We start from the raw sequence: 25,072 nt of genomic DNA, 5'->3' as shown, positions 1-25,072 counted from the left end.
TGAAGACCAATGGGGGTGCGTATGCACAAATGTTTTTACCCCATAATCTTGTAACCAAATTTCAGAACAGAATTTCAAATTTATGCACAGGGTGTACCTCACCCCACTCCGTCTGAGTAAGATGTATCCTAGTGCATCACCAAGGTGTCGCCGATGTAAAACACGGGATCAATTTTGCATCTCTTCTTGGAATGCAGAAAACTTTAGTACTTTTGGAAAGAGATACATAACTTTACCTCAAAAATTTTGAAAATGTCAACGGATATCTCGTCCAAACAATACCTTTTTGGCACAGAGCTAGACGTCACACTTGATCCCGTGTCTGTTAGAAAAATTGGTGTTATCTCATCTATTGGAAAAAAATGTATTTTACTCAATTGGAACCAGCAAAGACCACCAACATTTGCTATGTTCAAGGAAATATTGAATGACAAATTGCGCTTAGAACAGTGTACCTATTACCTGAGAGGCAAGAGAGGAGAACATGTGAACCTTTCAGGGACCTCTGACTCCTTAGCCATCCCGGACTGATATGCATTATAAATTGTATGATATATCTCTGACCACTGTCGAAACAGAATTTTCTAAGTTATATACTTTCATTTTCCCTTCCATTTTATTTTATGCATTTACTTATATATATTTTTTATTGCAACACTACAACTATGGCTGCTCACTAACTGTGTGGCTGTTGCTATTTTTTCTTTTTATTTACTGATTCATTTACATTTCTTTTCATTTTCTTTTCATTTACATTTTTTTTCTGTACGCATATGTTTATATGTTTGTTTTGTTTGTTTCCAAAAAGTAATAAAAATGAAATATAAAAAAAGACTTTCGACAAACTGGTGGAGCTAACAACAAGTGCCATTTCGCACATTGGCCCTAAGGACAGTAGCAGTCAGTAAGTACATTTATTTTATCCATCTGTGTTGTAACACTACTTATATATAAACGTTAAATGTGATTTTTTTTGCTATTTCTATTTCTTTGAAATTTCTGAGGTCAGTAATCTTATTAAAAAATCATATTTCATAATCATCATTATCTGATGTTATAATCTGATACATTCTGGAGCAATATTTTTATTATAAAGCATAACAAATTTTGTCGTCTTAAATGTTTACATTATTTCTAAATGTTAGTGTGCAATCGCTATACATTTTTTATTGTTGTTTATCTTTTTAAACTAAAGTTTAACAAATGATTCCGAAAGAATTCATTTTGAATTTCAAATTATTTCTTTGTGTTTTAAGATGTTTGATGCTGCTTTGTGTAATTAAAAATATGTTTTCTGTCATGATTTGCAAATGAGGACCCAGGTGCAGACAGCGAAGAACAGGAAACAGAAGAATTTATTACAAAAAACAAAATGGAACTCCCACGATGGGGAAGACAATTAAAAACGGGACTATCAATACATATAACACAGAAACCAAAACTTCCCTCGACGGGGACAAAACAAATGGCAAGGTAACCAATAATAGACATGACATGAAGGCAGACTCATGACAGTTTTCCCTCAAATCATTTGGATCATTATAACATTTGTAAATTGTGAAATAAGTATAAAAAATGTATATGCTATATTTGCATTTTATTCTTAAATTATACATAAGGTGATAATGTTTTGGACTCAATTTAGATTAGCTATCATATAAAAAACATGGTTACTGTAACAAATTAGAAAACAGGCAGAAAGAGAATCTAAGTGCAGTTGAGATTTAATTAAAAAAAAACGAAGTACAACAAAATAAAAGAAGAAACAAAGGCAAAAAGTAAATGAAACATAAATGAACACTAAAAATGACAAGTGAAACAAGGGTTATATAGACAGAACCAAACAGGGTAACGTGACACACCTCCAGGAGAAGTCAGAGCAGTCATCTTGACTGAGGCACTTGGCACAGAAGAGTTGTCCATCTTTTCAACAGTCTCTGGAGTGGAAGAGTAATAAACAGCAGAGACACACCGCAAGGCTCCAACCACTAAGGGTAGAGCTGACTCCTGGGACGTGACATCATTAACAGATCTATCAGTGTTGGGACCTTAGGGACACAAGCCACTCGCACAGATGCCAGAGGGGTATCTTCCAGGTTAGAATTCAGACACCTGTGCTTTGAAACCAACATCTTGTCAGTTAACACTGGTGAGGTGGCCATCTTGCAAGCAGGCTCTGGGCTGGTGGCCACCTTGATGATCAGGCTGACCACCATCAGTGTGGGAACTGGAGGCTTACTGCCCCACCACCCCAACAATTGTTTAGGGGTAACCTCTTCCTCCATGACCTACCCCACCATGAAAGGGGACCCGACTAGCACCAGGGCATGGTCCAGAAATTACTATCATGGATGACTTAAATTTGAAGTAGCTGGGTAAGTCCATATCAAAAAAATGTAATCAACATAAAATCTGAGCGGTTGGAGGTGTTTGCAATGTCCGAAATTTGATGTGGTCCCTGAGGGTGTTAGTACCCTGGTGCAGCCGAACAAGGGACCCTGCTGGATCGATTTTTTTTAGGACTGATGTTACGTTCTGTGCTGAGGCTTCGGAGGCCTGTGTCTAGAAATCCTAAAGCTTTCATTGAAGCGTGTGTCCAGGCGATCACTTTAGACCTCGTTTCCGCCTGAGTGGTTCAGGAGACGGTTCGAATCTTGCAGCAATATTTTGACAGCTATATAAACCAACTTACACAAGCACATTCACTGCCCTCTGCTCAGTTAAACCCAGACACCTGGCACCTTCTGCCAATACGTTTATTACGCAGTTATGTTATACAATCATCACATACCACCAGAAAATACACATTATATTAATATAAATAGACTAGTGTATGTGGAAATACATTTCTAAGCCTTAACTGGTGCAAAATACAGTTTATCACAGACCACAACAGTCACATCTGCAATGTATCTGCTTGTTTGACACTCTTTGGCCACCAGATGGTATTTTGAGCAGATGAAGCCCAGAGAAATGAACCCTTGTGTGAACCACTTGGCTAAAAACCTTCAAAGCTTCATGAGGCTTCAACTCACCACCACAAATTGTTTAGGTCAGTCTTGCTGTAATGTAGAAACCAGGCAGAAAAAGGATCCAAGTGCAGTTGAGATTTAATTAATACAAAACAAAGTAAAATAAAAGAACAAAGGTGCAAAAGTAAGTAAGTATAACCATAAATGAACCAAAACACAGAAACAACGACTGTCAAATGACAAGTGAAACACAAGGGCTATATAGACAGAACCAAGCAGGGTAACAAGACACACCTGGGAACAAATCAATAGGGAACCAATGAACAAAAGAACTACAGCAGACTACACAGAAAACAGGAAGTGTCAAAATAACTTAACAACTTAACAAATGTTTGTCACATTTACAAACCAGGTCTTCAAACTTCAGAGAGTTGTGAATTAGGCTCTACAAAATGAGAAAGGACATGTAAACCTGATCTTACATTCCTAGTGGGACTCATAGGAGTAGAATTAGACTCTTTTTTACAAAGCTTACTATCGGTGAGAAAAAAGTTTAGTATATTAAGCAAAAGATCTACTGCATTAGTGTATTACTAATGCACAGACAAATTCTATATCAATCTGAAATCATTACAAACATGTAAAATTCTCTTTATTCCATTAAACACAAAATAAAATGTTTTTCTGAATGGCCAAGTAGCTCTTTTCCATATTATAAAACGGTTTCACATTGTTGAGGTCCAAAGAGGACGCAACAAAATAAAAGTAGTGCTATATTCCATGTAGGACAAGGTTCTAAAATATTGTTTCATAAACATTGACATGGCAAAAAAGTGTTTAGCACAAGTTTTATGCAAATGTTCAAATGCTAGAATGCTTTGAAATTTTGTTCAAATATACTGTAAATATCTCTTATTCATCCCAAACATAACTTCATCAAATCGTAGTGTTTAGTAAACATCTGTGGATAAATACAGTTGTGGAATAATAATAAATCTTAAGAAGTGCCATTTAAAGAACAATTTGATACAATATTTGAAACGTTTCAAGTACGTAGACAACATATAAAAATATATAAAAACATATAAAATAAGTATTGTAACAATGTTCACATACATGTATATAATATGACAACATACTGTAATTATCACAGATTTTAAAGGCACACACAAATCAAAAGCCAAAAAGGCCAAATATCCCAGTCTACAGTTTTTACAGTGAAATCCAAGACACTGGATAAAAGCTATAGCCCACAATTTTTATGTGCAGGGACGTTATAAAGCTTGCTGAAAAAACTAAGTGTGGCTCACAGACTATTTAGCTTGTTTTTGTTTCTCTGTCTGAATTTTCTTGTTTTATTATCATGCTCGTTTAGTTTAGTGAAAGTGTCCTTGTGCGATCTTTGTGCTCTGAAAAACATATTGTCAGGAAAGAAATGAACTATGAGTTTGGAAATACAAAAGATAAATAATGACAGAAATTTGATATAAAATTATGTAACATTATTATTATTGGAAATCTATTTTCTGTTAACTCTTGTAACTGACCTCAGTTCTTCCTTTAATCTGCTGAGTTTATCAAGCAGCCTTTCATTTCTCACATCCAGCGGTGAGTTTGGCACAAACCAGCTTGCTACACACTTAAAGATTACCACAACATGCTGCTCCGAGAGAGAGAGAGAGAAAGAGAGAGAGAGAAATAACATTCACTGAGATCCTAAAACAAATGCTTCATAACCTGAACCGCATGTTTTTAAATATATGGTTTTACCTCAAACAGAATGATGAAGACTAATCGTGCCGCCAGAATGACCCAAAACTGATTAGTTAAACTGAAGTCTTCATTACTTCTGTAGTCTCTATAGCTGAAAAGAAGACAGTAAATAAATATTACACACCACAGAGTCCAGAGCCAAGGACTTCATAGTGTTGTTCTAGACAAATCCAAAGATATTGATCAAACTGATGTTGTCTCTAACAGAAGAATAAAATTTCTTTCAAAAACAACAATTCTCTCAGTGTTGGACTTCATGTACAGTATAGTACCGATGATCACATGCTTTACTGTTGGTTTATTAGCAAAATATAGAGCATCATTTGCATTCATTTCTTTAACATACCAGTCCAACATTATTGCTCACGCATGTGGAAACTAATATAGTTATTCTGGGTCAATTCAACCCTCCAGTGACTCAATGAGCAGGGAACTTTTCAAAATGCAGACTAACAAGGTGGATATGACAACTGTACGGCAGACAACATATAACACACATACGAAATTATGCTATTGACATGTTTGATTTGACAAATTGCATTATATTAAACCATACAATAACTTCTTCAGATATGGCATGCCAACAAAACTCTTGATTGTATATTTGTTACTTTAAAGTGAAATCCAAAATGGAATTTTGTATATGATGTAAAATTGTAATTGTACATTTATGTAAAATTCAACTTGTAACCCTATTCTCAACTAGACAAACTTTGTTCACTGATATTTATCTGATTTAGAACAACATTCAAAAGATCCCCATATCGGATCCAAAAAAATCAGATCCCAGTTTAGTTATTCTTTGACAGTGTAAATTTCCGCCAGTGTTGAGTTGGTTTCACCTGATCTCATAGGCATTCGTAGCTATTTTGTTCGTATGCATCTGTATGATGTAAATCGTACCAAAACAACCCGACCCCTAAACCTAACGTCACAATGAGCTGAAATTTCAAACAAAAGTACCTGCAGTGTGTAACATGTATGCCGTTGTTAGTGACCATTTGTTTCAGTGAGAAATCTTGACGGACTCTCTCATCACTTATATTGGCGGTGGACAGTGTGTGGATTATGTATCCTTCCAAACAGCTGAGAAAGAAACAAAAATTGTTTTATTGAAAGACGCTTTCGTTGTTGCAACCATTGAGCACGCAGTTGGAAAAAACGCAAAATCCTACTTACTCAATGCCAGAATCATTACCAGTGGCACAAGGCCCGTAGTAGTACTGGTAAACCAGACGTGGGATAAAATCAGAGGATATACCAATGACCAGTCCATTAGCAATGACCGCAAACACACTAATGGTCTCCAGAACGTCCGTCCAGACACCTGAAACAGGAAAGGAATGAAAGATGCTGCTAAGCAACGCTTGCACCTGTAACTTTATGAAATCGGTTTATATCCAATGATTCATTTCCACTCACCAATATCGTTGGCCTTTGTCGCCACCAGTCTGCGTTCAAGACTGACCATCTTAATAGCATCAAGTCGGATCTCAATGATGTTGTTTAGAAGGGCCAACAATGGAGCCAAAGGAAATGCCGCAACAAATATAGTTGTGAAACTGAACTGTATCACTTGAGAGATAACAAAAGAAAATATATTTTGACAATGTAGTATTTTTAGAAAATCTATTTTCTATGATTCTATCCACTATGAGGATGTTGTTTATGGGTTGTACTAAAGATTTTGTATTAATCTTGATGCTAATAAATTACCCATTTCCAGGAACTCATTAAACAGGCTGAAACAATCTATTTCATTGAGTCCGTAGTTCCTGTGGAGATTTTCCAGTTTGCAGTTGTCACACAATTCTGATCCGGGCAGTGCATTCATACACTCCTTCTTATAGCAGTTAATACACCTTCTCTTCAACTTCTGAGTCTTTTTCTTTTTTATCCAGCGTTTCAACCAGCTGCAGAGAAAGGTTGCAAAGAGATGGTAAATTATAACAGATCTTGTGCCTTAAATAGTTTATAGTATTTTAAAGAAGAAATAATAGTCTTGAAAATAAACTAAAGTAGGGCTGTCAAACAATTAATCACGATTAATCGCATCCAAAATATATTTTTTTGTATTTGTGAGTGCACTTTACAAAATAATTTTGTATTTTTAAGCACATACAAATACATGCATATATAAAAAAAAACATATCAAACATTTATATATTTTTTTACTTATTATTAAATATAAATAAATACATCATTTTATGAATAAATAAATATTTCCTAAATATTTATACATGTATTTGTATGCGTTGATAAATACAAAATGAATATCCACAGTAGACAGAAATATATTATATAAACAAATTTTATTTATAAAACTTTTATTCTGGATGCGATTAATCGTGATTAATTGTTTGACAGCCCTAAATTAAATTAATAAAATAAGCCATATTGAATCCCAATCCACATGCTGAATGAGAGAGAGAGAACCTGCAGAGATCACATGATTTCAATAAGAAAGATATACTTACGGCCCAGAATATTCAAAGATGTTGTTGAAGGTCTGTTTAAGCACCATGATAATAGACATCTGAATGAATAAATCTGTGAGACAGCCACTAGGGTGACACTACATTAAAGTGTGCGATATATAATTAGAATATGAGCCAATAAGTGAACCACAGAACATAATAATGAATATATTCATCCTGTAAATGATTGTCTCACCTCCTCGAGTCTCCATCTGCCTGATATCCTCACATATCCACCAGGGTGACCATTAATCCTGTAACATCGGCATTACTTTTAACTTCATTCAATGGAGAATGTATGACTGTTTCATAACATACGTTTCAATACTAGTGGATTGAATTTGTAAAAGGGAGAATAAGACATAAAATCCTGAACGTCTTCTTTTTGTGAAAGTTTACGCAAAAACAAACTTAATAAACTTGAATCTCTGTTGACCCACAGCACCACCATTAAATGATAACATTGTGGGATAACAATAAAGTACATCATTGTCCGGTTACCTTCCCAGAAAGAACGCTGTGTAAATGAGAGAAGAGAAGAGAGTGAAGAACTGGAATATGAACATCTTCACCGTGAAGCTCCTTTCAATGGCAGCTTGGGATTGCCTATTCTCTATGAGCAAAAACAGTTGTTCCCTTTCTGTCGGTCTCTCGACGTTGTGTCGAGAACGACAGATGGGGTTCGCCCTTGAGAACCAATCAACTCTGACTACTATAGAAAAGGCCAATGAAATTTCGCGAATGCAATTTGCATGCCGGGCTCCGCCCCCGGAAATCCGGTATAAAAGGAGGCCGGCGTGCAGCATTCACTTACCTTTTGTTCTTCAGAGCCATCGCTCATGAGTACAACTCAGGATTCAATCCTCTACAACTACACGCTGGTGCTACGACGTGTTACAGCGGATCGTCCCTTCCTGCAGCGACCTTCCCCTGGGCGTCTCGGCGGTTCCGGAGGTGTTAGAGATTTTTTCTAAAAGTCCTTTTCAGGACTGACTGAGCATTCTCCAGCACGGCATGTCCCGCTGTTCTCTTGGGTGCGGCACCCTCATCGAGGAGGGGGATGGACACGATCGCTGCATTAGGTGTCTGGGCGTCCAGCACACTGAAGCAGCGTTCGTTGACACATCTGCCTGCACTGCGGGCAGATTGTCATTCAGAAGTTGCGGTCACGGGTGGCTGTCTTCCTACGGGAACCAGCCACCATTTCGTCTGCTACCCGGGCTGTGACATCTGTGGCTACGGCCCCGATGACCACCCACGTTAGCAGCGTTAGTGATATGGGGAACTCTGCGAACGTAAACCCGCCAGCCAAGTGCTCACGGGCCGATCGCACCCCGATTCGCTCTTCTGAACGTTCCCCAACCGGCGGTGGCATACCGTCCGGATCCTCACGCACACACTCGGAAACGATGTGTGACGTAGATGAGATGTCGCTCGCAGCATCGGAGGGAGACTGGCATCCAACTCTGCCGATTCCAAACTCCACCCCCAGCGGTCGAGTTCAGGAGGAAGCAGAAGTGATGTCATCCGTGCTAACCCGGGGATACGTGGTTCCCGAGGTCGGTGCGCGGTGCAAACCGCGCCCACCCTGGGTGCCATGTTTTTCCCGGAGGTGCATGAGGAGCTGTGTAAAACTTGGAACGCTCCACTCACGGACCGTTCCAGTGAAACCAGCTCTGGCTCCCTTACTTCCCTCGATGGTGAGGCAGCCAAGGACTGCGTCGAGATCCCCCGGGTGGAACGTCCGCCTGCGGTGCACCTGTGCCGCGGACGGCTACCACCTGGGGGGGGATCGACCACTCCTATCGTCCAAAGCACGTAAGACTTCGGCATCACTGGTGTCGAAAGCTTGCGATGTTGCGGGCCAGGCTGCCTCCTCTCTCTATGCCTTGGCCATCCTGCAGGTCCGCCAGGGCGTTGAGAGGGCTCCACGAGGGTAAGGCCGACCCGGGTATAATGCAGGATCTCCGTGCCACCGCTGACAGCGCTCTACGGGCGACTAAGGCGGCGGCACGGGCCCTGGGTCGGACGATGTCCACGGTAGTGGTCCAGGAGAGACACCCCCAGCTATACCTTGTGCAGAAGAGTGACAGCAAGGAAGTCCGCTTTCTTGATGCACTCATCTCGCAGGGTGGGTTGTTGGTAACACCGTCGAGGACTGCGCTCAGCAGTTTTTTGACGGCGAAGCAGACAGTGGCAATTAACCACATTTTTTTCACGTCGCGACTCGGCCGCCTACAGGCCTCCGAGATCTCACGTGACGTCTGCTTCCCTGCAACCCAGGACCCTTTCGACATCGGCTCCGGTTCCTGTGCCCCCACAGGCGGCACCCCGGAAGCAGAGGTCGAGGGGGAAACCTCCACCCCGTCAGCAACCTCCTCGCGAGAAGGGACACTGACGGGAAGACCCCAGGGAGAACAACATCGGGCCCGAACCTTCACAGCCACGGCTCTGATCGGTCGGTACGGGACGACTCCTGCCTCGTCACCAAAGCCGGGCCCTTGTTAAGGCTTGGCGCCCACTTACTCACTGAGTTTTCTGTTCTCCCCGGGTTTACTTGCAGCCGATCGCACACTCCACTGGACTGTGCTCGGCGAACCGACCTCACACCCTGGCGAGGCGTGAGGTCGTACACATACGACAGCCGTCACCACTCTCAAACCGACAGTGCGTGCCGTTGTCCCGCCAGGCAGGTAAGTAGGCGGAGCAAACCTTCCCTCCGGGGACTCCCAGCGACATGGTTAGCTCCGCCAGCCGACGAACCACCCCCCGTGGGAATGATGAAGCAGACCGTCCCCTTGGTCACCCTGTCACAGTCCCTGGGAGCTCGAGAGCTGCCCACACTGTCTCGCTGGCTAATGAGGGCGGTCCGTCTTGGTTACTCGATCCAGTTCGCCAGAGACTCACCCAAGTTTCGGGGCATCATCTCTCCCTCTGTCAGAGGCAGGGACGCCTCCGTACTTCGGGTAGAGGTCACCACCCTTCTGGCAAAACAGGCATCGAGTTCGTCCCTCAAAACCAAGATGTTCAGTGGGTCACCACCCGCACTTCATCGTTCCCAAAAAAGACGGCGGGTTGCCCCCAAAGGCTGCGTACCCTGAACAGAGCACCTTCACAAGCTGCCATTCAGGGTGCTCACACAGAGGCGCGTCCTGACATCTATGAGGTGTCAGGATTGGTTCGTGGCAATCGACCTGAAGGACGCTTACTTTCATGTCTCGATCCTCCTCGACACCGGCCGTTCCCACGGTTCGCGTGCGAGAGGCGGGCATATCAGTACAGAGTCCTCCCTTTCGGTCTGTCCCTGACCGCCCTTTCTCCCTGAGAGGAGGAAGGCGAGCGGGTACTAAACTATCTCAGCGACTGGCCTATCTTGGCACACTCGCGAGATCTGTTATGTACACAAAGGGACCTGGTGCTCCGGCACCTAGGTCGATTGGGACTCCAGGTCAACCAAGAGAGGGGCAAGCTCTCCCCAGTGCAGAGCATCCTCTTTCTCGGTATGGAACTCAACTCTGTCACCATGTCGGCACACCTGTCCGCAGTTGTGCCCAACCAGTGTTGAACTGTCTGAAATGTACATTTTAGGCAGACAGCGGTCCCCCTGAAACAATTCAGAGGCTCCTGGGACACATGGCGTCCTCGCGGGTTAATACCCCTCGAGTTGATGCACATGACACCGCTCCAACACTGGTTTCAGAGTCGAGTTCCGAGGAGAGCGTGGCACAGCGGCAGCAGGCGCATGGTGATGCCGCCCTGCTGCCGACGCACCATAACCCCTAGTCTTTATGACTTTTCCACGGACTCAGGTCCCTCTGAGCAGGTTATGAGGCAGGTCGTGGTGACGACTGAAGTCTCCCTGCAGGGGTGCGGTGTAGTGTGCAACGGGCACGCAGGTGGGGTGTTGGACGAACCCCCGCCTGCGCTGGCATATCAATTGCCAAGAGTTGTGGGCTATGCTACTTGCACTGAGCAGGCTACGGCCTCTCGTGCGAGACATGCACGTGCTGTTCCGAGGACAGCACTATAGCTGTAGCGAATACAGATCGTCAGGGTGGCGTTCGCACACAGCAGCTAAACACAACTTGCTCGACGCCTCCTCCGGTGGAGTCAACAGGTGACTCGTTCCCTGCAGGCCACACACCCCGGGCAAACTGAACTAGACAGCCGACGTGCTTTCTCGCCAGTTTATGCCTCGTGGAGAGTGGCGACTCCACCCCCGTGCAGTCCAGGTCATTTGGAGGCTGTTCGGGTAGGCCCAGGTAAAACCTGTTCACCTCCCGTAACACCACCATTTGCCCGCTTGATAGTCCCTGCCCTCGGCACGGATATCCTTGCGCACAGCTGGCCGCGGGATGGGCGGAAGCACACCTTCCCCCCCCCCAGGAGCCTTCTTGTACAGACTCTGTGCAAGGTCAGGGAGCAGGAGCACCAAGTGTTATTGGTTACACTACACCGGTCTAACCGCACTTGGCCTCAGAGCCGATGCTCTGGACAGCGACTCCCCCTGAACCATTCCCCTGACAGAGGACCTGCTCTCTCAGGGGAAGGACACGTTCTGGCATCCCAGATCAGACCTCTGGAACACCCATGTCTGGTCTCTAGACGGGACGAGAAGATCCTAAGATGGCTACTCCCCCTATACGGCTGAGACCATCACCCAGGCTAGGGCCCCATCTACTAGGCGGTTACACGCCTCTAGACGGTGCCTCTTCTCGTCCTGGTGTCTTTCTCAACGAGAAAGACCCACTGAGGTGCTTGATCAGGATTGTGTTCCCCTTCTCACGAGACTGGAGATTAACATCTCCCTTCCACACTGAAAGTGTATGTAGTCGCTATTGCCACTCATCATGACTCAGTCGGTGGAAAGTTTCTAGGGCAACACGACCTGGTCACCAGGTTCCTAAGCAGCGAGAGGGCGGAATCCGCCTCATCTCCGCTCCATACCCTCTTGGGACCCTAAGTGGTCCTGGGGAGCCTCAGGGCCCCCCAAAGAGCCCCTCGGAGGTTCCGATCTTCCTCATAGAGTAAGACGGCCCTCCTGACGGTGCTCACTTCCTTCAAGAGGGTAGGGGACCACCGAGCATCCTCCGTGTCCCTGGATTGCCTTAAACTCGGCCCTGGAAACTCTCACGTTATCTTGAGACCCAGGCCCGGATGCGTGCCCAAGAAGTTCCCACTACTCCCTCCGGGGCCAAGTGGTGAACTTGCAGGCGCTCCCCATAGGGGAGGAAGACCCAACCCGATTAGTGTTGTGTCCAGTACGTACTGGACCGCACGCAGAGCTCTGAAGCTCTGACCAGCTCCGTGTCTGTTGGAGGACAGCAGAAGGGGAAGGCTGTCTCCAAACAGAGGCTGGCGCACTGGGTCGTGGACGCCGTTACGACGGCATTCCGATCTCAGAATCTCCCATGCCCATTGGCAGTGAGGGCTCACTCCACACGGAGTTTAGCCACCTCCTGGACACTGGCAGAAGCGCCTCTCTAGCAGACATCTGTAGAGCTGCGGGTTGGGCTATGCCCAAACACCTTCGCAAGGGTTAACAACCTTCGCGTAAACCCGGTGTCAGCCCACGTCCTGCGTGGCGACATGTAGGACTGGCATCCGGGGGGGCGTATGCCTGCGAAAGCACCTTTCCACCCTCTAACAGGTTGGGTCAGTGTGCTATTTACCATTTCTTCTTACCCGAACACATCGCTAAGAAACTGGTACCTCACCAGCCTCCCTTCTTACCCAGACACTGGTTAAGAATAGGCATTCCATCCATCACCAAACAAGCACCCCCTGGGGGCTGGCTGGGCAGAGCAGCCTTCCCCCTTAGGCCGGGATACCATGTGAGCTATCACAGATAGCTCTAACCGGACCTAGTGCTACCGGACGTCTGTAACACCCCCTCCGTGGGCTGTTCCGTCTGATGTATCCTCATGAGAATGGTTCCCACTCCTGGTAACCCATGAGCTTCCCCAGGTGGGCCTCCACCTCGCGGTTAACTACTCAGTCCGCACATTCCATGCGTTCTCCTCCAAGGACGAGACCATACCTATATCCACCATATTCCTCCCCACGGGTAGGAGGTGGCCTCTGTAGCGCTTCTCTGATTAAGAGTCGCGCTTACCCGGTGTAAACTGATCTGGACGGCCTCTCGCCTATAGAGAGCTAAGGCCCCGTCCGTGAAAGTTACCGGTCAGGGCTGTACCCATCTTTCTCCAAGAAAGCTATGGAACCCCCCGACCACCACACTGGAAGGTTACAGTCTCACGAAAGCTTCGAGATGCCACGCCCAGGCTTGTTACCGTCGCTTCGCTAGAGATTGTGACGCGATACAGCGTTGTGGCGTTTTCCATAGGCAACCCCATCTGTCGTTCTCGACACAACGTCGAGAGACCGACAGAAAGGGAACGTCTTGGTTACGTATGTAACCTCAGTTCCCTGATGGATGGAACGAGACGTTGTGTCCCTTATGCCACGAACACGTATCGTATTCTGCTGCAGTTTGAGAGGTCTCAGGCTCTTCAGAACAAAGGTAAGTGAATGCTGCACGCCGGCCTCCTTTTATACCGGATTTCCGGGGGCGGAGCCCGGCATGCAAATTGCATTCGCCAAATTTCATTGGCCTTTTCTATAGTAGTCAGAGTTGATTGGTTCTTAAGGGCGAACCCCATCTGTCGTTCTCGACACAACGTCTCGTTCCCTCCATCAGGGAACTGAGGTTACATACGTAACCAAGACGTTTTCAGATATGTTACATATCATGAACAAGCATCCTTAACAATGTAATAAATATGCTTCACTGACCTATTTCAGTCATCTTAATGGCAACTTTACAGTTCACCTGTATAAAGAATGAGAACGTTAATTAAAAATGATTAAAACTTTATCAAGACACTGACCTCTAGAATTACCCATAAATATATATATCGCAGGGGTGTGCCAATTGTTTTTATAATAGTAATATTTTATATTATGTGCATAGTACACATATGATATTGTTGTAAATTATTCAGCACCAGAATCTGGTTGGCATTCCAATACAGTTGAGTGGATATCTATTGCTCAACCTGATTTTGCCAAGTGGTTGAGCTCCTCGGGAAACATATTTTTTTGACCTAAGGACAACATTTTTATAAATAAAACCTAAACCCACACCAAACCCTAACGTTAACTTACCCCTAAAACCAGAGGGAAATAATGAGTGAAAAACTATGGTCTAAAAGTACCGAAATCTGATTGGTTGATTTAAATGTTGTCCCAGGGTCAACGTGATGTTGCCTAAGGACATAAACCACTTGGCAAAAACAGGATAGCCGATATCTATTCATCCAACCACCAGAAGAAGATCTCTCCTGAACATTGACTGAGGACATTTTCAACTGCTCATCACTCACTTCCTGTTTGTTGTACATTTAAAGGGACAGTTCACCCCCCAAAAAAAACGATATTGTTTACACACCAACATGCCTTTCTAAACCTATGTGACCTTCTCTACAAAACTACAAAATATGACATTTTGAAGAACGTTGGCAGCCAAACAACATTGGCCCCCATTGACCTCCATTGTATGGACACGAAACCACTGAAACATTTCTAAAAAGATCTTCCTAAGACAAAAGATTCATGGCTTTGAATGACATGGGGATGAATAAATGTCGACAGACTTTTATTGATGTTTCTGATTAAACTAAAAGCCATGCCTTGCCACGTTCAGGTGGCAGGTATTGCTAGTTCTGACTGCATATGTCGTTATAATTTTACGGTTGATTATTTTGGCCAGGCGTTTTCTGGTGGTTTACCCGTGTCATGACGGTGATAGTGATATAGTGAAGCACGGCTCCGAGCATCAGGGCAACCGTCTGTGAGTTTTCACTGATGACATTCCAGGAACTGTGTTCGGCCAACAGCACGGTTGCTATAACCCTGAACACCACTAGGGCGTGAGTTAAACCAATGATCAACAGCAACTGATAACACAAGACACAAGAGACAAATGAAGATTCGATTTTAGCAGGAATGTTTTTTATTGGCCCTTTTGTCTTTATGGGGTTCTTACCATGAGCGTGACTAAAACCAGCACTATGGTGGAGCGTAGATAAGAGTGTCTCTGTATTTTGGGTTTACAGTCTGCGTTGTTCACAATCTCCAGTATCAACTCCTCCTGAACAATACAAGGACATATACAGCTAGATTAGTGCATTTACTGAGAAAAAAACGGTGTTTGCCCTTGCAAAACTTGCTGCCAAAACTATATGGCGCATGGTGTGGGTGTTGCTTATACTGGTCCTGGTTTTATCATGTTCTGGTCTCTGAATACGCCTCTGGTCAAACTTTCAATGCATTCAGATCTGCTGCTTGCTAGTAGTAGAATAGTTTCATGTAATTCAATTGTTGGAAAACCAACGTTTGAGACACACAGCAAAAAAACAAACATCTTAACTTAATGCTTTACACAACTCTACACAATGATGTCACAATCGCTCATACCTCTTCCTCACACCAGTCAAACACCTTCCACGCACACACGTAAGAGGATCGATGACGCTTCCAAAACTCCAGAAACACAGTAGCTGAGATTAACAAGAAGACATTAACATCTGTCATAATATTGATTCATTGAACTAAAATGAGTTTTAGAGCTGTTGAACTTACTCCAGACCGCCATGAACATGGCGAAAAACACTGTGCCCGCATTATCAAATAGAAAGCTGACCTGCACACAGAGCCCAAAAGACACAGTGTTAATAGTACAACATATTAGTAAAATGTGATATGATTTCATTTGTACATGCAGAGGAAGTACAAGTGCGTAGATTGTTTTAAGCAGGCTCTTAACAGTAAGCAGTCGGAAGATAAGAAACTAAACATTATAAAAAAGAATGCTATAATAATAATAATAAAGAGAGAGCAGTCAGGGCTTTATTTGAAACATTGCAATAGCAGTACTGAAATTTGTGTGACATCTTACTACAAAAACAAACTAGAAAACGAACTGGGTTGCCTTTCCCGATAACGTTGTCTCTTAGGGCGCTACGAAGACTCTAAAGGTACACCTGCACTCAAGTTATACCTTTTCTAGGTGTGTTCACTGAACTATACCTTATGAGGTCACTTAAGGTAAACCTTCTCAAGTGCGATATTAGCAGGTGCTGTCTATGGCGGTGGTGCTGAATAGGTTGATATCGATACCTCGAGAATCGATTGTTTGCTTTACCTTGTGTTATAGAGTGGGTAAAGTATTGGGAAAACAATCACGTCATGCCTGGCGAAAGGTAAATGTATGTAATCGGTGGCATGACGGAGCAGGATGTTTGTCACTGAGTGAACGCACCGTCACACTGAGATCTTTCTCATCCCTCATTCATCCCCAAACACCTCTAGAAAACTCCCCACAGCATAAAAACGAAAAGTCGCCATGCTGCAGTTGATGTTCGGTGTTGAGGGGGTTGCTCCGTCGAGTTTGTCTCAACAAAGTTGAACCAACAAGATACAAGAGCTGCAGAACTTGCTCCCGTGGTAGGCTATGTAGAATTTTCTATTCTGACATGGTGAAGGGGACTAAAATGTTCTCTAAAGAAATTGGGCAAATACACATAACTGGCTCCGAAGTCGGCGCCGTCTTTGATTAAAAGTTAAAACTAAGTAAAAATGTAAATTTAATACTTAATGGAATTTTATATTAAATGATTTGAGTTAGTTGGGGGTTCGACTCCCGCTTCCGACCTGTGTGTGTGGAGTTTGCATGTTCTCCCTGTGCCTCGGGGGTTTCCTCCGGATACTCCGGTTTCCTCCCCTGGTCCAAAGACATGCATGGTAGGTTGATTGGCATCTCTGGAAAAATTGTCCGTAGGGTGTGAGTGTGTGAGTGAATGAGTGAGTGTGTGTGCCCTGCGATGGGTTGGCACTCCATCCAGGGTGTATCCTGCCTTGATGCCCGATGACTCCTGAGATAGGCGCAGGCTCCCCGTGACCCGAGGTAGTTCGGATAAGCGGTAGAAAATGGATGGATGGATGGATGGATGGATGATTTGATTTAATTTTATATCTGAAATTAAACTGCGATGTAGGAGAAGCGATGTTTTGTTGCCCAAAACATACCAATGACTCAGAGAATAGGGACAACCTTTCTAGACCATGCACCTGGCACGCCGACCATTTTTCCTGTCGTTAAACTAGCAAAAGTGGATTCGGACACGCCTTAAGTGCACTTGCCCTTTAGACCATGCGCTATGATCATTAAACTGGGCCCTACAAGTCACCAATCCGACAAATGCCAATAAACAGCCACATTTACAGCTGGCAGTTGAATTGATTATTATGGGATTCACAGCTGACAAAACCTACAAGCCATGTCGCGGACCCCCTCAAGGGGTCCCGCCCCCCCCCCCCAGGTTGGGAACCATTGCTTTGAGTAAAACAGTAGCGTCCTTTAGTGCACTTTATCGGGGGTCGGACAATTTGAAGTAGTGTCATAATTCTGAATTGATGAATTTATCAGTACACTGTATCTTTGTGAGTATGTAAATAATGAAGTGCACAGTTAACTAAACGTATGAGCACCGTACCTTTGCATACATGCAGGTGTCTGAAAGCCTCCAAACATTGCATGTGTTATCACACAGGGGGCACATGATTGTGTTGGAATGGCACACTTCCTGTCTGCATCGAAACACACACACCATTAAGACATCCTTTTAAGGCAGTAATTCTCAATGGACTTTTATCCTAGATGACACACTGAACATAGTTTCTAGTCTCATACAGGTTCAATGTTTTCATGCTCTGTGTAGCTAACATAATACAAATTAAATAAAGACATTTGGTTCGTCACATTTTATAATAATGCCACACAACTTTATGGCTTACTTGGCACAACTGAATGCCGTAATGTTTACTTGAATGTATGGATTAACATCAAAAGATATAGTAGGGAAAATGATATGCTTGTTCATGTATTGTCCGAGCTATGCACAGCTACTGTGTACAAAACTTTTATTTGTATTTAACATTGTGGTCTGCAACCCCTTGTGAAACAGAACGACAATCTTTGGTTTCAACCCACCATTGAGAATCACTGAATTAAAGCATGTTCATTTATTCAGCATTAAGTTACTCACATGAGAGGACTTGTGTTGTAGAAGGCCAGGCCATACAAGAAGACTACGATACCAATGAGAGAGGCGGGAATCAACAGAAAGGTGTACCAACCCAACCACAGGAAGTAGAGTGCCACCTTCTCACCAAGGTAATTCCTGTACATACCAACACATATATGTATGGGTGCATTGAAGATATGTGATATTTTCAACAGAATGTAAATCTTAAGTGATTACAGAAGTGTGTAAAAGCGAGTAAGGTAAGAGAACCTGATGTTAGTTATGGGCTGCCCCCGAAAACAAGCAGACCATCGAGCCCAGCTCTGCTTCAGCTCCTTCTGCTCTTTTTTCTATCAATTTCAGTGCACACGAAAGACAAAGACAGTTTTTCAGATATTAATAAGAGAGAGTACCATTTACTTAAAATTTGAGATGCACCGATGTAACGGCTAGTAATCGGTCTGGGTTGATAAAAGCTCATTTTCACACTTTCGGCCAACAATCAGGGCCGATACATCCTGTCATCAAAAGAGGACAGGAAAATGCTATTCATTTGTGCTGTGTGTATTAAAAGTCACTAGTTTGGTGTTTAATATTATTATTCATTATAAGAATCAATAACATTTAAAAACATAAGAAATTTTATAAAAAAATAAAAATCTCCAAATGCAAGTCAATATCAACACCAATTGGAATCGGCGGATACTCTGAATAACCGTATCCGTGGAGAAGTGTAATTTTGGTGCATCTATACAACAAATACAGTTGCATGACAATAAGCAGATGCTGATTTGAGAGCTGAGAGGAAATATTTTCATAATACATCATAAGAATATAGTGGCATGGACTGCTTTTATGGTACTGGTATTTGGGCTTGTCTATTATTCTTCTACAATAAGTCAAATGTCATCGTTGTAAAAATGGATTGAACTGCTTACATATATTGCTTAAAAATAGAGATGTAACGATTCTCTGTGAGCTGGTTGAAAATAGATTATAATATGTGGTGATTCAAATCGTTTGAGATTCGCAATACATGTTTTGAACAGCAGGGGCCGCTGTGTTTACTGCAAACTTTGAAAACGTGGAAATGCTGATATTTCTTAAATGTAAAAAGTCCAAGAAAAGCATAGACAAAGTCTTAGTTTGTTTACTTTAAAGAGACTTTTGTATAATTATTTTTGATTTGATTTGGAATTTGTTTAAAAATTGTAGCTTAGTTTAGTTATTTGACACACAAGATATTTTTACTTCACAAAAAAATGCGCGGCATTTGAGAAATTATATAATGGTAGTTGTTCATTTCTAATTTGTCTCAACTCAGTTTTGTAATAATAAATTGTGTATGAATCGTATTGTGAGATACTTTCTGCACATGACGTGATTGACATTAGGCAATTACAATATTCAGACTTAGAATGATTGGTTGATTTATAAATATGTATAATGACAACGTTTATACATATATGATGACTACCCTGAGATATAATCTTATGAAACAGAATTCAACTCATTTGCATATAATAGAGCAGGTTGTGGGTTGTGTGTGTCACATGTTAAAAAGGCTTCGTGCCACAAACGATGAAAAACAAATCTCAAAACAAACCTCGTGTAAGCAGAAATGAGTCTCAAAAACATTTCTTTTCATGAGGTCTGGCAGATATTCTGATACGCCTACGAGATGGGTAGAGAGAAGAGAAAGTCTGGGTTGATAGATTAATAATGCAAATGAAACTTGCAAAGGCTTAAAAATAAATGTCATGCAATATACAGTGAGTAAGCAGTTGGGAAAAATGTATTACCCACCATCTGAATCAATGCTGGTGTGATGAAGAATAAAATCAACGATACGAATCCTAAAACAGAGTTGAGAAAAATTACCTTAACAAAACAGTTTGATATTAGAGATGTCAATCAAAACCATAATAGTTTATGTATTGGTCCAAGGAAATGGCTCTTTAGAGATGGAATGTTGGCAATCGTTTCACAGCCAACGTATAAATGAATGATGAATGATTGAGCATTTGTCATAAACCCCATCAGACAAAAACTGGAAACTATATTTCACGTAAAAAGCTAAACTTTCACATTTTGTGAAGTGTTGTAAAAATACGCAAAACTCACTGTTATGATGCTAAGGTTGTTGTCAGGGTGTTGCTTAGCTGTTGCTATGGTGATACAGGTTGTTTCTTATTGACCCAAGTGAAAATAGCCAAATTTACAGCACTTTCACAATACTGTCTCAATGTTTTCATGACGCTATACATTTCTGTCAACTAATTATGTCCATATTACAAAGGTATATAAATATATGGTAACACTTTACAATACGGTGCTATTATTGAACATTAGTAAATGCATTAGCTAACGTAAGCTAATAATGAAAAAAATGTTTTCACTATTTATTAATCCTTGTTAAATGTTAGTTCATGTCAATACAGTTATTCATGTGAATTCATGGTGCATTAAGTCATTTTAACAGTGACAACATTTTTAATAATGTATTAGTGAATGCTGAAATTAACTGGAACTACATAAATAAATACTGTATTGTTGTTCATTTTAGCTAATGAAATAACTATTTGTAAACAATTAGTACTTTTTGTAAAGTATAACCGATATATATATTAATAGTGGCAGGCGTGGGAAAATGTGTCAGTCAGGAGCACAAACCTTACGCCAAGAGTCACGAGTATAAGCATAATGTTAACATTTTTTTAAGGGTAATTCCAAGGCCTTAAAGTTAACATTGTCATTTTTTTTTATTGACCGACAACACCCATTTAATGACTTTATACCTGATTATTATGTTTAAACTACATTTATTAATTTGTCAGATGAGGACCATCATAAACACTTTATCACAGAGCTAACAATAGTCATAGTACCATTCTCCGGCTTTAAAGAGTAAGCTAGACTCTCACATAAACTGGAGCAGAAGTGAAAAAGCAGAACTGACGAAAAGAGAGAAGAAGAAGTTTTCCAAACACATGATAATTAAAGCGTACAAAAGCACATGGGACAGAAATAGCCACCGTGTTGGTGCAAGTATTACCTGGTTGACTGAGGTATAGTACCCTGCTGCTCACAACTCCAGTTACAGGCATCGGACACTTTTAGGAGGTACCTGTACATCTCAAAGATCTCTTTTGGCGCTCTGATGCAATAAAACACTGTTTCATCATCTCTGGTTTTCTGTCAAAAGAGGCGTATTCAAAGAGTAACGCTTACATACCTGACAAGCTGAACATTACATTACTGCATAAAAGTCCATCGTGATATTATACATGACTGCTCACAAGAATACAACAGAAACATAAAACATAACACTGTATTTAAAAGTGGATAAATTATGTCATGTATCTTGATATGTAAACAAATTTTAATGCACAACGTGGAGACCAAGAACCACCCAACGCAAAGCCTTTAATTTCGCACCTTCCAGCCAAACAGAATCGCATATTCAAACAGACCATGATATAAAGTTATTACGATGTAGTTGCCCACAAAAATTGCATTACTAGAAAAAAGCCATGCACGATGATGTCTGGTGTAAGAACATGAAACTGAAATGGGAAAAAAATAAAACTTCGCAATGATACAAAAAGGTTGTGTCAGCAGTTATGAATCAATTGCAAGATTAAGGGAAATACTATTTGGTTTCATTTTCATTTAAAAAGGGAAATTCTATTGCAATGTCAAAGCATTGGATCTGTATAATCCTGGAGGTAAAAAAAGAAAATAATACTTACAGTTATCTTTAATTTCTTGGCATTTAATGCGTCTAAGAAAGCTTTCTGTTTTCTGATGCGGCGTTTGTCCTCCTCATCTGAGATTTTTGCCACCAGCACATAATCGAATAACAGAGGGAGTTGCTGGAGAGAGATCGTCAGTTGTTCAGACATATTATTACATTGCTGGAGAAATGTGACTCCCATAATTACAAATGTGTATCTTTAGTTTATTTATGACTGTATAGCGACATTCCTTTGTTTATTTATGGGACATTTCGATACTGTATATGTATAACAATATTTCAATGCTCCCTTGTGAGAGATTCACTTTGGATAAAAGTGTGTGCATGATTAAAAAGACCACACTTACAATCAATGTTCTAATGTAAATCTTATTTGAAAAAAAACAAAGGTCATAACAAAATCTGAAAATAGGTTTCTACGCTAAAGCTTTGATTACAAATCAAATGTACACAATATGCCCTATGGAGCATAACTTTGATTGAAAACTACTACTACAAATACAACTTCTGAAATACATATACACATTTCAGTTAGGTTCCACTGAAATTGCAATGTTAATATAATTTAAAAATAAAAACAATATGCTGCACTGAGCTGTTTGTCTTACCACTGGAGGCAGAGATTGGTTTTCCATGCCATTCTCATTTACAACTCCAAAGGTCTCTAAAAAGTCAATGCTCCCCTGCAACAGCACAATACAGTCAGATTAAAGTATATAAAGTAATGCATTTCATGTTAAAGTAAGTCTGGACTTGTATTTAAACCTAATGTAATTGCATCAGTGCTGTCTGCTTCGCTTTATTCTTAAGTGATAATTCCTGTGCAAAACATTGTTAGAGTTGGCCAGGCATCTTTCTTTATTATTTGATATTAATCTTTGCTAATACGCTGTGAATGGTTTCCGTTGTGTTGCTTCTTCTTTGAGTTCATAAAAACCCATATCAAGTCTCCAGCTTCAGGTCCCTCAAGTTTTAAATCTCTTTTACCTCGTACGTCTCGAATGACTAAAGTGTTATCTGATTGGATATGCACATTCCATTCACACTTGGCCACATAAACGTGTGTATGCATAATTAATATAATCTGCTACTCCCACACTATTTGCAAATTCTAAAATTTTGTGAGAATGCTAATGCAGAGTTCAATTGTGTTTGAGATTCGCATTTGCTTTAAACATCGATGATTCCTCGCTAACAATGTATACATTTTTACATCCTATCTTTTGATAGCTATCTGATCAGTAAAATGAATGAAAATGAATGTGACAGTGTGTAAATATAATCATCGGCAAACATGTTTGTTTTTTATTAAATAAGATTGAGGCATTAAGATTTATGTTATTAGCATGGCCGTACCTGTCCTATCTGTATTACACAAAAAAAAATCATTTGGCCTTTTTTACACCAGTGATATGAAGCAGAAGAGTAGCGGCACATCAGTAGTAAACAATCGGAATCTTCAACTAAATTCAACATGAACACATTTGTAAGTCTCCAAAGTTCAGTTAACCACAAAATTGTTCTTTCATTTTACTGACTAAACCTCTTTGTAAAACAGGTCATCCTTTATAAATAAGAATACCAGAAATTCCAAAGTCATGATGGTTTTACATTTCCTGCGTTATAGGGCTCTTTCTAGAATGTAGTTTAATTTTAAGGATACTAAGATAAGATGTGTATTTATAATGAATTTGAACCCAATCTTATAATAGATTATTAAACTGCGTAAACGTTCCACACAAATGAAAGCAGACAATGCCAACCATGTTGAGCTAGTAAAAAAAAAGACAACATGCGTAGTTGCCTAACTTGATGTAAATATGTTATCTCATAGATACTGTGACACAGATACTGTTTTGTCCATGATAGCTAAAGCACTGGAAGTGGATGTCATTTACTTGCATTCAAAATGTTGTTCTATATATCATTGTCAATGCATGGTAGAATAATGTCTAAGCCTACATTACGTGTCCAGTGATTCTGAAATGAGTTTAACATTGTATACAAATCCTCTCCGTTTTTTGTGCCTGGGAAAAATATTGAAAATGATAAAACCACTGTTTGGGGATACCACATGTATCACTTATTAAACCATTTTCAAATCATTTTAAAGTAAATAGCTCATTCATAGTTATGTGTAAAATGCATCGAGTATTTTGAGTTATACAGATCTTCTCACCTGTCTCCTGTGGAATTTCAGCTCCATCATGCGAGTGAGCTCGCGCGCGTCCAGGTGTGACAGGTGTGGGCTGCAGGGGTCGCACCAGATCGCAAACACCCGTTAATAAAGAGGATGTCTTCAGTCATTCGCCATTACAAACCAAAGAGTCGAAACATTAGATTTGGGACTTCCGTGCTGTTATAAGGAACTCGCTTGTATTGCTGCTTCAATTGACACTGACGCTGCTGGAATGCCGTCGGTTCACTTTCGGCTCTGATCTGATGTCACATCTGATGTGACATTTTATACTTTACTGATAAGAATTAGGAGATTTCAGAACTTGAACCACGAAATAAACAAAACTGTCCTCGTTTAATTTTAACTATTTATTACACACGGTAACGTGTGAGGAAAAAGGACATTTATGGTAATTATCAGTCTATACTTGAGATCTAGTTTTCTGCTTTTTTATTCATTTTTGAAATCATTGATTGACAAAACAATGGGATGCTCACCGAATCCCCGCAAAGAAATAGTTTCTTTATTCATGAAGTTTAAATAAAGGAAAATGTTTCTATTCTTCAACAAATAGGAAAAGGACTGCACTTCCAAAAATCCCCAGCAGGTGGAGGCACTGCAGTGAACGTGCACTTTGTTGTCTCGAGAAATCTGCAACTGGAGGTCATAGGATTGCGTCTGACTACACATGTCTGGGAACACAAATGAAGCTTCTTTACATTGTACAGATTTCATTTTATAAAAACATGCTTGTTAGAAAACGTGTTTCTAGTGACAGTATTATCATTTTTGTGTGTTTTATCATTATTTTATTTATTTAGAATAGC

The 25,072-nt window shown here is 41.4% G+C and overlaps 1 protein-coding gene across 1 annotated transcript; it reads right to left on the bottom strand.

The window, feature by feature from the left end:
• Positions 1 to 1,706: 1,706 nt before the first annotated feature.
• LOC130414515 (anoctamin-9) lies at positions 1,707 to 24,453 on the bottom strand. The gene is made up of 24 exons (XM_056740457.1): positions 24,246 to 24,453; positions 22,675 to 22,749; positions 22,062 to 22,184; positions 21,365 to 21,504; positions 20,116 to 20,165; positions 19,916 to 19,983; positions 18,580 to 18,659; positions 18,331 to 18,465; positions 17,779 to 17,872; positions 15,866 to 15,926; positions 15,701 to 15,783; positions 15,270 to 15,374; positions 15,013 to 15,180; positions 14,018 to 14,054; positions 7,724 to 7,835; positions 7,419 to 7,476; positions 7,223 to 7,320; positions 6,462 to 6,658; positions 6,168 to 6,320; positions 5,925 to 6,072; positions 5,709 to 5,831; positions 4,743 to 4,836; positions 4,520 to 4,632; positions 1,707 to 4,381 (listed from the first exon to the last, which is right to left on the bottom strand). Exons 1-24 carry the CDS (start codon positions 24,273 to 24,275, stop codon positions 4,279 to 4,281), a joined length of 2,448 nt encoding a protein of 815 aa, XP_056596435.1. The 5' UTR covers positions 24,276 to 24,453; the 3' UTR covers positions 1,707 to 4,278.
• Between the last annotated feature and the right edge of the window lie 619 nt (positions 24,454 to 25,072).

The sequence above is a fragment of the Triplophysa dalaica genome, chromosome 24 (assembly GCF_015846415.1).
Source record: "Triplophysa dalaica isolate WHDGS20190420 chromosome 24, ASM1584641v1, whole genome shotgun sequence".
Lineage (NCBI taxonomy): Eukaryota > Metazoa > Chordata > Actinopteri > Cypriniformes > Nemacheilidae > Triplophysa > Triplophysa dalaica.
The sequence above is the reverse complement of the archived record's forward strand: the minus strand, read 5'-3'. Positions and strand labels throughout refer to the sequence as shown.

Excerpts from the sequence above, each read along its gene's own strand:
- LOC130414515 (XM_056740457.1), bottom strand. The coding sequence starts at position 24,275 with ATGATGGAGCTGAAATTCCACAGGAGACAG. Across the intron at positions 15,927-17,778 it reads ACACCTGCATGTATGCAAAG|GTCAGCTTTCTATTTGATAA; the intron begins GTACGGTGCTCA and ends CTCTGTGTGCAG. Across the intron at positions 6,321-6,461 it reads TAATGAGTTCCTGGAAATGG|TGATACAGTTCAGTTTCACA; the intron begins GTAATTTATTAG and ends TTATCTCTCAAG.